The sequence below is a fragment of the Cheilinus undulatus genome, linkage group 4 (assembly GCF_018320785.1).
Source record: "Cheilinus undulatus linkage group 4, ASM1832078v1, whole genome shotgun sequence".
Lineage (NCBI taxonomy): Eukaryota > Metazoa > Chordata > Actinopteri > Labriformes > Labridae > Cheilinus > Cheilinus undulatus.
The window spans coordinates 46,403,632-46,420,189 of NC_054868.1; the positions used below are offsets into that span (position 1 = coordinate 46,403,632).

The 16,558-nt window shown below is 38.3% G+C and overlaps 1 protein-coding gene across 1 annotated transcript in view; it reads left to right on the top strand.

Annotated features, from left to right (window-relative positions):
* Positions 1-16,558, top strand: part of LOC121508357 (protein tweety homolog 3-like) — a 50,281-nt gene that overhangs the window by 14,673 nt on the left and 19,050 nt on the right. Inside the window, exons 3-5 of the mRNA XM_041785152.1 lie at positions 6,431-6,627; positions 15,852-15,963; positions 16,063-16,283. Coding sequence (XP_041641086.1) covers positions 6,431-6,627; positions 15,852-15,963; positions 16,063-16,283 — 530 coding nt within the window. The remainder of the gene's footprint in view (positions 1-6,430; positions 6,628-15,851; positions 15,964-16,062; positions 16,284-16,558) is intronic.

Genomic DNA, 16,558 nt, shown 5'->3' on the forward strand with positions numbered 1-16,558 from the left:
AATGGGAAAAGGTCAAGGTCACTGTGACCTTGTGTTGTTCCTCTCTACTGCATGCAATATCATAGCAATGTTTGGAGTATTTTTTAAGACATTGTTTTTAACCTGTGGTAAATCAGTGGACTATTTCTCTAGCTCTACTCCTCTCTAATCTTTTTTTTGCTGGTTAAGCAAAGCTGTTTTTTTTTTTTTAGTTATTCTATAGCATTATACTCCTCCAGTTTTAGCATGTGGTACAGCCTCTTTTTAAAACAGGTCTACTTGTTTTTAATCCTAGTGAATTCCTTCAGATACTTTCAATGGAAAAAATCTGTCATCAAGATTACTGTTGCACTATCATCCTGTGGGCAACATTGATTGCTGTACATTGTGTCTGTAATAGCTGTAATGGGCTTCTAACTGATGCAGGGGTTATACTTAAAACATTTGACAAGTATCGACTAAATTTACACACATATTAAAAGACTGGTTGGCTGGTAGACTACTAGTGCACTGTTTGTGCAAATGCAACAAGGGTTGCCACTGTTAAGCATTGTTAATTTTGTCAACTAAAACTATGACTAAAAATGTTCATCAACAGCCTTTTTTTCCTTGACAAAAACTAGACTAAGACTAACAAAAACAGATCTCTGATGACTAAAATGACGAAAAGTAATTTTAGTTTTTGTTAAGATAACTAAAACTAGACTAAAATGTAATGTTTTTTTTTTGTCAGACATTCAAAATCTGTGATATTTTGCCATTGTGGGTTAATTTGTCAAAAACAATGCAGCTGTAGCTATGCTGCCTCTCAGCTGTAGAAAGCAGGGACCCTGGGTTTGGAAGAGTGCAAAGAACACACTACCATGATTTGGTACCAAATGTAGGCAAGAAAATAAATGCTTGGACCAAAATTAAATGCTAAAATTTTGGGACTTTTTATGAACTCAAACTGGACTAAAATGTTGTTGAGTTTTCGTCTACTAAAACTAGACTAAAACTAAAAAGGGTAGAAAACACTAAAATCTGACTAAAACTTAAAGACATTTCATCTAAAGACTAAAACAAAGACTAAAATTAAAAACAGCTGCCAAAATGAACACTGCTGTTAACCTAGCAAAGCAATGGCCAGGTTCCAGGCTTGCTTTTGTCAGAGAATCACTAACCAATCAGTGCCATTTGAATACAGAGAGGCAGTAGCTACATTGTAGTTTAGTTGAAGCAACTGCAAGCCTGTGAACAATGGTCTCTGATGAAGATAGTAGCATGGATGGCAATTGTTGGAATCATTCAGTTTTTTTTTTTTGTTAATTTTCTTGCTTTTTCTTTGGATGGAAGTTAAATATATGCCACACAATAAGGCATGTGAAACAGTTTATCTAGTGTTTCCGGTTATGCTACTGTATCAGATTTTTTTTTTGTTTTAAAGTACAATCACACAAACTCACCCACAAAGAAAACTTTAATACTTCAATACCAGAATAAATTTCATGACATCTGAGAGCAAAACCATCCCTTAAAATATTGTCAGACTAAAGATGTAAGAGTAAAATACTTGGTACTGGATCATTTTTCAAATTTAATAATGTAATGACTTAAATGATAGAAGAATTTTTAACCTGTTAGCTCGGGCTTCTAGTAATCTGAATCTTCTGTTGAAAAGCATGAAATCAAATTCAGCATGGAGAGGATGCTCAAGACACTGTACGATGTCCTGAGCCTTAGATTTAGTTCTATCATAAATTTGAAACAAATCAGTCTATTTTTATTTTCCAGTGAAAGGCTACCAAACCAGCTTCTAGGGCGGTCACGTCTGTGATGTTTTATGAATGAAGTTTTTAAAATGAAACACTTTGCATAACTGTTTTAATACTATGGCAAAAAAGAGTCCATTGCACCCAATATTGGGTAGTTATTGTTCTTATTTCCAAAAATGGACATTTAATTCCTGCACGGTCTCCAGATATCGCAAACACATTGCTGACATTTCATCACCAAACTTTTATTAATACATGTCCATATTTCAGACAAAGCTCTCTCTCATCTGTGTACTACAGCTTGGATTAAAAAAAGACTGAGGATCAGAAGTATGTTTAAACCTTAACCAGTTCCTAATGATATAGATCATTGAAACGATGGAGATTACATTGATTTAAAACATGAAGTATTCAGAAGTATCAAATGGAACTGCAACATGTATTTAAACTCTCCATGAGCTGCCTTTTATTTTTAGGTTATCAGTTTTGTCCCGTGAAATATCAGAAAAACTCCCAGAAATGGTTGGCAATTTTTATTTCCTTAAATCTGCAAAACAAATGTTGTGTTTTTGATTCAATCAACCAAGAGATTAAAAGTGCAAAGTAGAGGAGTTTAATATTAGAAATTCAAACAACTTCATAAATGAATGACAAGAGTATTATTGGAGGTATATTTTCCTGTGTTTTGTCTCTTGCTTGACAAATCAGGTCATTAAGTAAAACCATACACTTCTGCTATCACATCACTTTGGTCTATGTCATTGTATCTGGGTCATCTAAATGCCATCCTGATAGCATGAAAGCATTATATATGGTGGATAGATGTCATTGAAAATATCCATCATTATATAGCGTGAGGTTTTATTCTCATTCTGCAAAGCTTAATGCATTTCACTCCGTATCATTTAAGCCCTCACGTTGATTTTAAATCACAAGAGATCAAACAATGCATTAGTGGATCCCAGCATGCCTTAACTATAGCACAGTGTCTCTCCCGCACTAAGCCCATAGATAATGACACAGGATAATAGCAGACCATCTACAGAGCTTACCCCCACCCCTTGTTAGGATCCTCTCCTCCCCGTGTCTGCTCTTCTTCTTTAACCTGTCGGAGAAAAGCAGTCTGGGAAAAAGCAATCAACTCACTTCCTCTCAGCTTTACTGACTGCTTTCCCCTGAGAAAGTAATGATAGAAACATATAACTCAGGATTATTCACTCTGATTATTCTGCAAGTTTAACCCCAAGTTGTACCAGCACAGAGTCACAGACTTTTTGCAGTATTTAAGATTGTCATTTTACCTGAGGAGTATGAATATTTAAAGTGGATTTTGAGGCTTGTGCTTCATATCTGCAGGCGTGTACTCAGATACTTCACACAATAAGAGACACTGATTCCTCAGCAGAGACTAAGGGCTCTGGTCTGGACTGCTGTTAGAAATTGAGCCCTCTTCTCTCTCTTCAGATAATAATAATAATAATAATAATAATAATAATAATAGCTTGGACTTATATAGCGCCTTTAATGAGACCCAAGGTTGCTTTACAGAAAAGTGGAAAACAAGACACAACACAAAAGACAAACACTAAGTTGAGAGTATGTAGGGGGCAGGTTTATGAGAGACTGTAAGCTGTGGTGAACAGGTGGTGCTTGAGGAGTTTTTTTAAATGTCTCCAAGGATGGAGCTTTGCGGATGTTTTCAGGAAAGGACTAGATGTCACATTACACTCCTGCAGGTCAATTCCTATTATAAATCACCTTATATAGCCCATCTACTGTAGTGCTCTAGTGACCCACTATCCTGGCTGGATTGGCCGTAGCCCTCAGATTTGAAACGGCGCCCTTTGCTGGCCTGGTTATACATCTGGCACTGTTCTAATGCTGACCTTATTGGGCTGTATTGTTCTCACAATGTGAAAAGAGATTTGTGCTTGCAAAGACAAGCTTGTGCCAGCATATCAGCTGGCTGTTGTGTGAGTTGTTGGTCTGAACAGTTGTTTATGTCATGTTCGTGATGTAAAGGAGTTTCCAGCGTGCCAACGAATCCCTAACAGAGCTCAGCAGTGGTTCCAGAGGTAAAATTCCCATTCATTTTCTCAACAGCAGATATGATTGTTATCCATAATGTCACAACTATCCAAAATAGGCTTTCCATGAGCAGAGTGTGAAATGAGGTATGCTCCTGTAAGAAACACAAACTTTTACTTGGAATCTTGGGTAAAAAAAAAACAAAAAACTACATTACATGTAATCCCAGAGTGTCACAGCGACATCTCTGATTGGTTGAGCCAGCTGTTACAATTACTTTGGCTGTTGGCTGCTAACACTGAAGTTAACAGTCTTTTTAAATTTTTTTTCTTTTCAGTTATTTTTGATTTAAAATCCACTCCTGTCCTCACTTAAATTAAAAGTTGAGAGCTATTTTGGTGGAAGGGGCATGGCACATGTAGTGTAGTAAAAGGATGGAGGGTGCACCACACATGATGAAATCTATGGACAAAATGAGTTCAACACAACAAGCACCATTTTAATCCTGTGTATTACAAGTCGCATACCTCCAATAGTATCCTTTACTGCAGTATACTTCTGCTTTTCTCCTTCTTGTACTTCTTTTCCTAACAGCAAATTGCAAACAGATGTCAGGCAATTATCACCAAAGTTTGATGGCTATTTTCACCTGCTGTTCAGTTCATTTACTTGTGTTTTATTTTGACATTCCTGCAAAGAGAATTTACTTATTTTCATGGCTTTTATGCTGAAAACTTGGTCAACATTTTCCTTCTTCTCATACCGAAAGAAAACATCATGGTATAATAACTACTCAGTCATAGTCATAAACATCACCAGTATGGCTTTCGTTGGGATCGCAAAGTGCGCATTGTTCCATGCTCAATTCTTGAAAGGTTTTCAGTGAGCCAGAAGCCCACTGTATTTTCATGTTGTTCTCCATGTAAACTTAAAATACTAAATATATAGTACAGAAGTATGTGTTTTGAAAGAAACCAGTTGTTAATATTGATTATCTTGTTTGCATAAGCTAAAATCATAATGGAAATTTAAACTTGATTAATTGGTCAGCACTGGAAACTGGCAGGAAAAAGTCAAGGTGAAGAAAATCTGTCAATTTGGGTACACACAAACAGCTTGACCCAAGCATTTCTAAAAATTTCAGGATTTTTGGTGCATTTGTGTAAATCCCAATAGTATTGTTAGCCCTTGAGAAAGGGTTCAAAAACTTCTGATGACTTGTGATTTGAAACCTAAACCCCTTCAAAAAGTACTGTTGTCAGCCTGCCATGAACATGTCTACCACCGGTTTATTTTACTTTGGTTTGTCATTATTTCCTCAACATTTTTAAGCAAAACTGTTCATTAGGCTAAAGGTTCAAAACCTTCAGTTCTGTCATAGTATTAACAAAATACAAACGTCTTTGTGTTGATCTTTTTTCTGCTTTTCAACTCAATTAATCATTTAACAACTCCTCAGATTTTCCATGTGGCCACTTTTATGGGTCTGGACCTCGAGGCTGGGCACCACTGCACTTTCTGGTTTATTTTAAGAAACAAAAACCATCACATGTAATACATTTTTAAATCTGATGTCAGTTTTGGCCCACATACGCCCATACGATTCACATGCTTATTTACAGTGGAGGTGCACAAATTGCTGTAGGGTGAGGAAATCGCTGGCTGGTAGTGAGGAAAAATTTAGGTCAGCACAAAAACGAGCTGTTAAGAAGACTGAGAAGCCAGGAAGTCTGTGAGGATCCTAGAGGTGGAGCCAGATTTTGTTATCATCCACGATGGAGTCCCCAGAATCCCACTGGTGATGTTAGTGTCTGAGCAGAACTGAAGCTGTACTCCTTTGTCTGTTGTAAGTAGTCTAGCAGGTGGAGGTTTTGGTTTTCCAGAAACGTGCCTTTGTCTCCACACAGTCCTGCAGCACAATGACTTTTCCAGACAGTTCCACCAGGGGAAAGAAAAACCAACATTGCAGTGTCTGTGCATTGTAAAGAGATTTCATCAGTTCCAGGCCTTTAATGGAACAGCCTCATAATCTCTTCTTTTTTTCTCCTGTTTCTCCCTTTTTAGTGTTCACTTCAGTCATCTCCTCTCACATCTTCTTCCTCTTCTGTCTCTCCAGCCTCTTTTTTTGTTCCAAATGTATCTTCCCCTCCTTTCTCCTCCTATCTGCCCCCACCACTCCTTCCTCCTTTTACACTTCAAAGCTTTTAGAGGGTGTGTGATCTGTGTGGTGGGTCTCCAGCGCACACGGCTCCCCAACAGCATCGCTTCCGCTCCCTCCGTGGAGGTGTGCGTGTTTGATGGTGTGCAAATGTGTTTTTCATGGTATCCATCAGACACCCATTTAACAGCTACTATTTTATGGCCTCAAATAACTGGAGAGAGGAACCCAGTTTGTGTATCTGTAAGCGCCTGTCTACACAGGAAAAGCAGCATCATGTGGGCTGTCTGTGTATCACATTTCTGCTCATATCAGCTGATTTACTTCCTGTATATTTAACCCGCTTCCTAAATTGTCCTTTCCCTGAGATAAGAACAACCCTCTCGTCTATGATATATTTGTTTATTCGGATGATGAAGCCCACCATGAAGGTTTAACATAAATTGTGTAATGAAAACAAGCATTTCTTTCATTTCTGACAGTTTTTTCTCGCTGTTCCTTTTGTCCTCAGTCTGTTTTGCTGCTGGGAGCTGTGGCGTTACTATGTCTGGGCCTGGACCTCCTCTTCCTCCTCTTCTACTCTTTTTGGCTTTGCTGCCGGCGACGCAAGAGTGACGAATCCTCACATTCTCATTCGCACTCCCAGCAGCCCAGTGCAGACTGCTGCTGCACCGCCTGGTGCGTCATCATCGCTACACTTGTCTGCAGGTGAGAGGTTATCCCCATTTGAGTAACACTTCAGCCACTCATACTGAAGTGATGCGAATTAAGGTTTCAGTCCCTTTGTTCTATTGAGAATGCATTAATGAGTAAAGCTTGAATAATAAATGATTGACAGTGGACAAAAAAGAGCATCCCTGTTACCATAGCAGAGAGACAGATAAGGAGAGGTAGAGAAAGACACTATACCACTGACCAATCACTCTTTGCCCAGTTCAGACCAAAGATTTTCATTGCAACAAGTCACTTCTAGAAAGTTACAGCTGTGTGAACTTAGCTGTTGCAGCTTGAATCAGGCTGGCTGATAGTGTTGCCTGCAGCTCAGTTTGTCAAATCACAAACAGCTGGTTTTGGATGTTGTAAGCAGATAAGTTGGAAGTGGAAACCCCAATTTGAAAGGCCTATAAACACTAAAAGATACTGTATTTCTGTGGCTGTCCAATACACTGATATTTATGAAACAGATTTAGCCTATATTGATATATATACCAATACCAATATTTAAATGCATTTCAGATATAAAACTTTAGCCCTTAAATCACATGATTTAAAGTTTGAGAAAAAAATGTCCATACTTAAAACAGACTTAAAAGTGTAAAGAATGATGATGAATAAAGAAAAAGACTTTAGCTAATGCAGGTCTGTTGGTCCAGCCTGAAATTCCACTAGCTTACTTGTTCAGACAGCCAATATTTACAGCTGATATAGGCAGATTTTTATAGCCAAAATATTGGTTGTAGTTTTTGGCAGGAATTGTCATATCTGCAGATACCAATAATCCACTTGTAAGCTTTTATCTGCCAATACCAATATCATGCCGATATTAATGTGCATCCCTGAACATTGATAAATGCTTGTTGAAACCAGAATGTTTTGTTAGATGAAATCATATTGTGAATTTTGGAAATGATTAAATTCTATTTTTAGATGAATCCTCTCAGGTGAACTTCAGCCTGATAAACACTCCTGCTTCTTTCATCAGCTGTAAATTTAATCAAGACATAAAGGCTGTAGTTGCTGAATTTATCAGTGGGGGGAAAATGCTTTCAGCAGATATTTTAGTTATACCAAGGTTGAGCTAGAAGAACATTTTTCCATTTATATGTGCTTTTAAAATTCATTGCCCCACTATGATGGTGATGACAACAAGAACTACCACCCAAGGGGTGCCGGTTTAACTCAGTCGGTAGAGCAACGCCCATATGCAGAGTCCTTGACACACTGGTTGTAGGATCAATTCCCAGTCTCTGTGCTGTTTGGTGCATGTCTTCTCCCACTCTCCTTCTCCATGTTTCCTGTCCCTCTTTAGCTGTCCAATCGGAATAAATGCAACAAAGCCCTAAAAACAAAAAGGAAATTATCACCCACATGCATGAATCATACAGCCTAATGTTACGCATTAATAAATGATAGGGATACAGGGGAAAAAACATACTTCACAGTAAATTAGAAAATAAACAGCGGCTGTGAGAGGTCTCGAAACAGAAATGATGCACTTCCACTTGCAATGGTGAGAACTCACAGGCATTCAGAATGCTGCAGAGTGGCCTGTCAATAGTAGTTGTGAGTTTCAGCGTTTCTTGTCGGGATTTTTTTTATCTGAACTGGGCTTTGGCTTCACACATGAAAAAAAGTAAAAACATCCTCATTTAAACAGGGAGATGATGTAGATTTTCTTATTTGGCTGATGGGATTTGGACCTACATCAGACCAGGTTATAGCCTACCATCCAAGAACGATCAAATGGCTGAGTGAAAACCAAATCAAAACTTGTTAGAAAACCTGTCTCACTGTTGTCTATTTTCAAACATTTTGAGTTCAAGCTCGACACAAACATTATCTGTGATACTTGAAATAAAAAATCTCATCGCACTTATACCCTTTTAGAGGATGTCTAGAAAATGACCTTATTGCTTAAAACAGCATATTACCACAATTTTAAATTATTTTTTAAAACATCTGTAATTCAGATGGGTGACCTCTGCACATCAGAAAACTCAGATTTTCAATAGACTTTTTGTGAAACTGTATAGAACAAATCACTAAAATTTCACAAGACTATATTTGCGTCCTGCAGTTCCGTTTACTGATGCAGAAATCTAGCTCTTCTGGATGTAGGACATATTTCATCTATGTTGGGGTCTAAATGATGAATTTGCCACAACAAATTTAGTTGGCAGCTGCGAGAAAGGCTTCAGTCTCTGTAGTTTAATTTCTGAGTAAACATTTCTGATCAAAATATGTCCATCAAAAGTGCTTGTTTTTGGCACTTTCTGGACTGAAATTGTAATAAAAACTGTCCCACAACATTACAGACAAGATCCCTCCAGAGAGAGACGAAAGACTTTTTGTTTTAAAAACCTTTTTTCCAGAACCAGCTGTTAACATAACTCGCTCCACTTAACAAGACTGAACCAGAGAGGCGTAAAATGCTGGTAGCAAAAGACCTGATGTTACAGTACCTACTTTTGCTCTGTGGCTGATTCATACTTAGTCCAAGAAGAGGCCATTTATTCACATCACCCCTCTCTATTTCATCTTACAGCAATTGGAGGAGTGCATCATAAAGGTGGATCATAGCAGAAAAATTCAGTCTTACAAGGAAACACAAATGCCGTCCTAGCAGAATGGCATTATGATATTGCATGTCTGACTTTTCACGGTGTAGTTAGACTGGCCTCACACTAGACAATTTTCATATGATAACTGATTTTAAAGGTCTAGCTGACCACAGACATGAGAACTTCATTTGCTCATTGGCTTTTGTTCATTGGCTCTTCATTTGATTCTCTGAATAAAATCATATGATTAAGCAAGGCCATGAGACCACACAGCTGCTGTTTGTTATAACAGTGTCACAGCGGTGATTCCAAAGACTCAAGATCTCACAGACACTCACATGATCCACTGTGACTTCTGTTAGAGGCGGTCTGACCTGGATTTGTAGAATATCAAATGTGTTCAATATTTACAATTCAAGGTCAGGGAGGCTCCAACCCGATGGGGAGCAGTAAAATAATCCCATTGACACCACACACACAAGGATTATTTGGACAAATAATCGCTTGCAACAAGGGGCCACACTCTCCCTCAGCTGTTGAGTGGGAGGCAGACCAGGCCTTAAATTGGGCTTAAAATCTTGGCATTCACAATGTTATCAGCATGATATCAGTATCAGCAGATAATAGCTCAAAAAGTTAATTGGTACTGGTAGATATGAAATTTCTGATGATATAGATAGATGATAAATTGGCCATACATGTTGACAAACATGTGTTTGTGCAGCTTCAAGCAGTATCAATGAAATTACTCCAGCTGAAGTTTTCCTATTATCTTCATTCCTTAAACTTTCAATTTTACTCTTTGGACTACAGTTTTAGGTAGGAACACATGGATACTAATACAAGACTAACGGTGCTGATACCAAGCGCAAGTACTTGTACTCTTAAAACATTGTTGATATTTTACTGTACCATTTTGCACTCATTATTTGAGCAGATCAGTGTAGTTGGAGCTATGTCTGCAGTTTGGTGATATGTTAATATAAATTAGTAGAGATACCCTGATTATTAAGGTCAAGGCTAACGCCGCTATCACAAAACAACAATTTAGCCGTTGGCCAATAAAAATGTTTTTTTCCATTAATTTTTTGGTGCAAGACTCCAACTGTGCCCACTGTATCTCTAGTGTTTGACCATGAAAACCTATCAGAGTTTGTCCAACAAGCCACATCTTCTGCTCAATAACAAACCTGATTAGCAGTTAGGTGTCCCAGATGCCATGATTATAGTTTAGGGCACAGCAGAAAAATGCCTATGATGTTTGCCGATAGCCAATGTTTGTCCCAAGGGATGATGTTGTCCAAAACTAATGTTAAAATGACGTATCTGTACATTCCTATGAATAAGTATGCGCTGTTAAATGGTCAAGAGAAAGAGTGCCTGTCTTAATCGTCGGGCTGCTTGATTAAAGGAAAAAAAACACTATCGTGATTATACTGATTGGTATTTAGATGATGATTATTAAACACAATAATTTGTTTATTTTACATCTGCAATGCTTGCATTGATCAAACATAAACATAAAAAAATGTACAGTGCTTAACAAATTTACTAGACCACCCTAACCCTAACCAAAGTAAGGTTTATGCCACAGCTGCCCCAAATTAACAGCATTGGTAATTACCAAAATCATTTTTTATGTTTCTGCAATGGTTAATACACCAAAATCTAGAAGCCCTTTAACCCAAATGATATTTTTGATGCTAAAATATAATTATTATTGTTATCCATGAATTTTCAAATTTACTGATTTACAAAAAAACTGAAAAACTAGTAAAGCACATTAATTTTTCTTGATTAATATGTCAAATTATAGTTATTTACTTGCATTCATGAACAGAAAAATGAGTTTTAGTGGTTGAATGTTATGCTTGATTAATTTCTGACTTCTCAGGGAAGCCCAGTGAGCCGGTCTCAAATTTGGGTGAATTCAGTTTGAAATTCCACATTCCTGTTCAAAATGGTAAAACGTGGAGAGCTCACTGAACATGAAAGAGTCTGCATTAAAGAACTTCATGATACTGGGTGGTCTTTGAGACAAATATGACAGGTGGTCTAATAAATTTGTTAAGCACTGTATGTAAACATAAATAAACAAAAACCTTTATGGCCAAAATATCACAAACACTGAAACATTACTACAACACAAAACCTATGGAAGACAAGGAGTGCAACACAACATGTGGCACAGTAAGTGTTGGGAAGCCAAAATTGTAATTGAAAGTGAAACTTCTTTAATTGCCCAGCACTACTTCATTGCACAATCTTTTATTATGTCCTCTTATTCATGGGAATAGTTAGTTTACAAGATATTTCAGGAATTTGCTGTGAAGCAGTCCAGTATCTTAGAGGAAATATGAATGATGTGTTGATTGCCTACTGTCAGGTCATTGTGTATATGTTTGGTTCAGAAGTGTTTCTCTGTGACTTTGAAGGAGTTGAAAAATATGAAAAACAGTCTGAAGAAACCCTGAAAAATTGTAAGATACACTCAGAGCACATTTCCTTTCTCACTTTCTGCTGTGCCATCCTTTTGTAGATTCAAGGTTTTGACTCCATGCTCTAAGTCTGTCTGCCTTGAGTTCACTGAGTCTTTTTAAAGCAGGAAAACCCCAGTGGATTAACTGAGAGTGAACCAGGCAGTTACGCTCCTCTGTTTGTGTTTACCTGACTCTGAAGGCTCATACACACTGAAATCTTTCACCTAAATGACCTGGCAGCAGAGTAGAGTTTTTTTAACCACAAATACAGAGGCAGCGTGGACTCTGCTCCTTTTGGCTCATATACAAACATGCACACATACAAATTTTCCCTTTTTGATGTATTCCCTGAGCCCTTTTCTACGTCCTATCTCCTGACATTTTCTCCCTCTGTTCCCCCTCTTTCTTCATCTCTCTCAGTCCCCCTCTGTTATTTCTCTCTGTTAGGCTTTCTCCCTGGCCTAGAAAGGTTGCCATGGAGACAGAAGCAGATTTGATGCAGAGACGAGAAATAAATTATACAGTCAGGGGGAGCTCTGTGTGTGCTTGTGTGTGCGTGACTCAGTGCTGAAGAGTGTTTTTTCTGCAAGTTTTAATATTTTATGATTAGCTATAATATTTCTTATTGAATATTTGATATTAATCTGAGGGCGTGTTTGTCTGTGTAGATGTGGATGCAGGCATGCTGGTGTGATTCTTTGTTCACAGTGTTAGATGACATCATATTTTATTTTTGGAACAACACAGAGCATGTGGACTTCCTCCATTTGTGTGCAGGTGCAGACTGTTAGGTTGGAAGAGACTGCGTTTTGTCAACCAAAAATCAGATCTCGATGTTTATTGGGTGACACACTATATCCTAATATTCTTCCATAAGGAAATAACAAAAACAGTCAGTTCAAAGTCAAATCGGTGGCCAGTTTCACATAATCAACATGTGGGGAAAATGGCTTAGAAATAAACTACCTGTGAAAAAAAAACACATGTTGAATTAAAAAAATGCTCCTAAATCTCAAATAAGTTATCCTGTGGTGAATAAGCATGCAACTGTTTATGGTTTTTACTGCAAACAGTCGTTTACTGAGTGTTAGATCTGACTTCTATTTATTTTTATTTTGAAATCAATATCAACATAAACTAAATCAATATAAATGATACTGGCTTACACTACATCTTGTTTATGATTATACCAGTACATCTTAAGACCTGATGTGTTGCCCAGTCCTGATATTGATTAGCTAAATCTTTATGATAACTGCTCAAACATTTTGATTTCCCTTAATATTTAAAGTTGCTTAGTCAGATAAAAGGGCATCTGCTTTCAGTTTCAGCGTCTGTGTAGGCTGGTGGGTTCATCATGGAGCTGTAACTTCAAAAGGAACTCTTCATGTGAAGACATTGTGATTTAATTGATGTCATATAAAGAAACACACTATGTTTCTTTTTAGGAGAACATTATTAAATATTTTCCCATGTAGGCTGCCATTTTTCTGCAATGTAGTAGTATTGGTGTCATCAGGTTACATTGTTTTTTCCTATCCATTTGAATTAAGTCACCTCGATCTACATTACAGTCTTCTTTATGTTCCTCTTCACTAAATCTGCACTTGGGTTTAACATTTAAACCTTCTAAGAGATGATATTCCACAGGAAGGGCAGAAATGACACACATTTATTTTCCACATGCAGGTTAAAGACAAAATTCTACCTTTTCATGAGTGCTTTCTCTTCTTTTCTAAAAAGATCCACTGTTAAATATGTGTCTGTGATGTGTTTATTTTTAGTTTGGACTTGGACTCACCTCTGACCCAGTTTCGGGTGAATGCAACATTTACTATTTTATCTACTGAGCTTCATCTGAGTGCACATTTAGATACAGCTAAGCATTTTTTGCATAATGATATCAGTTCACTTGAGCTGAAAACCGACTGAGGCAATGCTCTTTCTGTCTGATTTCACATCGTAATAAACAAGACACTCCCTTTTTAGATAAAGGGAAAAAATACCTTACAAATGATTGTTTTTACACATCAGAGTATTTTTATTAGGACTTGCCAATGCTTGTTGTCACATAATAGACTTCTTTCTCTCTTGCCTTTTTTTTTTCTTTTTGAAGACATATAAACAGATGGCATCGTCACCTGGAGCTGCAAATGACCAAAATAAATCTGCACATTTAGAGGGTGAAAGAAACAAATATTTGGCAGTTACAGCAATTCATACAGAATTTCATTGATTCAAGTCAGCATTTCTTACTATCACTTTTTTATACATATATATTTCACTTACTCCAGAAGATCTGGAGAGGATGCACTTTTTCTGCAGTATTAAGCCTGACACACAGAAAGACTTTTTTAATCTTAACCTATTTTGAAAAAGCAGGAGACCCCATACATCATGACAAAAAGGTGAAAGGCACAACTATTTTGCAAGCAGCACACCACATAATAACAGATTCTGTTCAGCTACATCCAGAGTCTCCACTCTTCACTCTCCAAACTAGCTGTTTCAGGGGCTGTGTTTGTTGTGTTTTCTTCGATTTATTCAGCTTGCTTCCTGATTAGCTATTGCTCCATTCTACTTAACATTATTGCACATGCCTGCTTGACTGTCCTCTGTGTTTCCCCCACAACAGTATTTCTGATCATGAAATTAAACATGCCTAATATTTATGATCTCAAGTCAGAATGGCTCCAATTGTTGCTGAGCAGATTGGGGATGGTAAAATCACTCTTAACATGCCACAGGAAAATCTGGCAAGATAATCTTTAGAGGCATCTGATAGTTTAGCCTTTGCTGACTTAGGTTGGATTGGGGGAAATCTGACCCAAAATTGGAACGATTACCTTGTAGTTTACCCTACTATAGGATCACACAATTAGACAACCCCTACCTTTATCGCTACAGAGTCACATTTTGATACACCAGAAATTGTCTGGACTACAAGAAAGCATAACCTTGGCAGGTACTTTCCCAATGTATTTACCTATCTTCAAAACTTTCTTCTTTTCAGCCTTTGTGCCTCATGTCTTCAGCTGTGCATCATGCCTGGAGCAGCAGGTGTTAAAACCAGGGAATAAAACAAATGCAGAAGAAGATAGATGAAAGGAATTTAAAAGAGAAAGGAGTGGGAGAGGGAACTGCTTGTAGGAGAGAGGAAGAAGATGAGTAAACAAGAGTGGAGAGAGATGATTTACTGGAAAACCTGAGATGACACTGAGGATGGAGGAAGACGGTGGGAGGCAGATGGGTGGGTAAATGGACAGATAAAACACAGTCGACAAAGTACATTAATGTACCTCCATGTTCGTATTTATCGTCATTCTCCTCTTTTTGTCAAGCTTGTTTCTCTCTGTTTTTATTATTTCAAGTCAAATGGGCACATAAAATCCACTGTGGAGCCCTGAGACAATCTCACACATCCACACAATGAAGTGTGTGTGTGTAAATCCACTTTAACACGGGGGTACTCAAGATCTAATGGGCTAGAATGAATTGCTCTAACAATGGCCATAAATTTCCCTCTACAAACCCGTCTGGTGCTACTGTGCCGACAGAGACATCATCAATACAAAGAGGGCAGTCATACACATGCATTCAAAGAGAAAGGAGGGGGCAAAGAGAGCTTTACAAGAGCGAGTGAGAAAATAAAAGCATAAAGGGGAGGGGGATGTGTGGTGAAAGAGGGATGCAGCAATGATGGGAGTGAGATTGCTTTGAAAGTGGTGGTGGTAGTTTTGGGTGGGGCGGGGGGTTGTTGTGTGAACATGGTGAAGAAGTACCAAGGTTCTGAAGAAAGGCTGAAGGGGCCATGAACTTCAGATATTGTAGCATGTGTCATGTGTGAATGTGGATGCAGAGCTGCAGAAGGATCATATTATGTGCGGTCTGGTGACCCAATTATTGCGTAGACCGTGCCTGAGTGTTTGTGCGTGAATCACTCCTGGTTGCCCTGTGCTTGCCTGAGGCCTGAGGGTGACACCAATGCAAAGAACAAAGAGCTCAGTGCTGCCTGTTGCTGGTTAACAGAGGAACTACACTAATAAATGTCTTTACTGCCTTTGTGTGTTTAACTCTTTGAAACCCATCCATGTTGATTAACTTGACGCCATCTGATGGTTGAATTAGTCATTATGTTAATATTTGGCTCTTCATGTTCTCTGCCTCACAGTGCTGGGATTGCTGTGGGATTCTATGGAAACGGGGAGTCAAGTGATGGAGCCAATCGTTTGGCGTACTCCCTTCGTCATGCCAACCGCACCGTATCTGGGGTGGAGAAACTGGTGGGTGATCCGCTTTAAAGCTTCACCTTGAGTAAAATAAAGACAATATGTCTTCTGGAATTAAATTGTTGGTGAATTCCCTGTCTTATGAATGCCCAGGTGACAGACAGCGCCTTAGCCTTAAACCAGACAGTGGAGGAGAATCTGGTTCAGTTGGAGACAGCCTTCCAGGAACAGACAGACTACGTATCCATCGTCCAAAAGCTGCAGGGACAGCTGGACGAGCTGGTGAGGCTGATGGCAGATGTCCCCTTCTGGACCAATACAGACATCTCGCTGGAGGACCTGGCCCGCAAGACGGAGGCCTTTGACTTTTACAGGTGAGTATCTCTGAATCTAAGGGAGTTTTCATACATAACCTGTTTGATTTATTTAAAACATAATATAGCCCATTTGCCAGGATAGTGTAATTGATTTGCAATTGTGAAATAACTGTCAGAGGAACCCTTGTGTGGATCAAACATCCATACTGAGACTGCTTGGAAATTGTGGGTCTTTGTCTGCATATTTTCAACTGTGGCGCAGTTTAGCAGGACCACAGGCACAGCTGAAGAAACTTTTGAAACAGTTTCAGTGGATGAGTAGGCCATGGTTC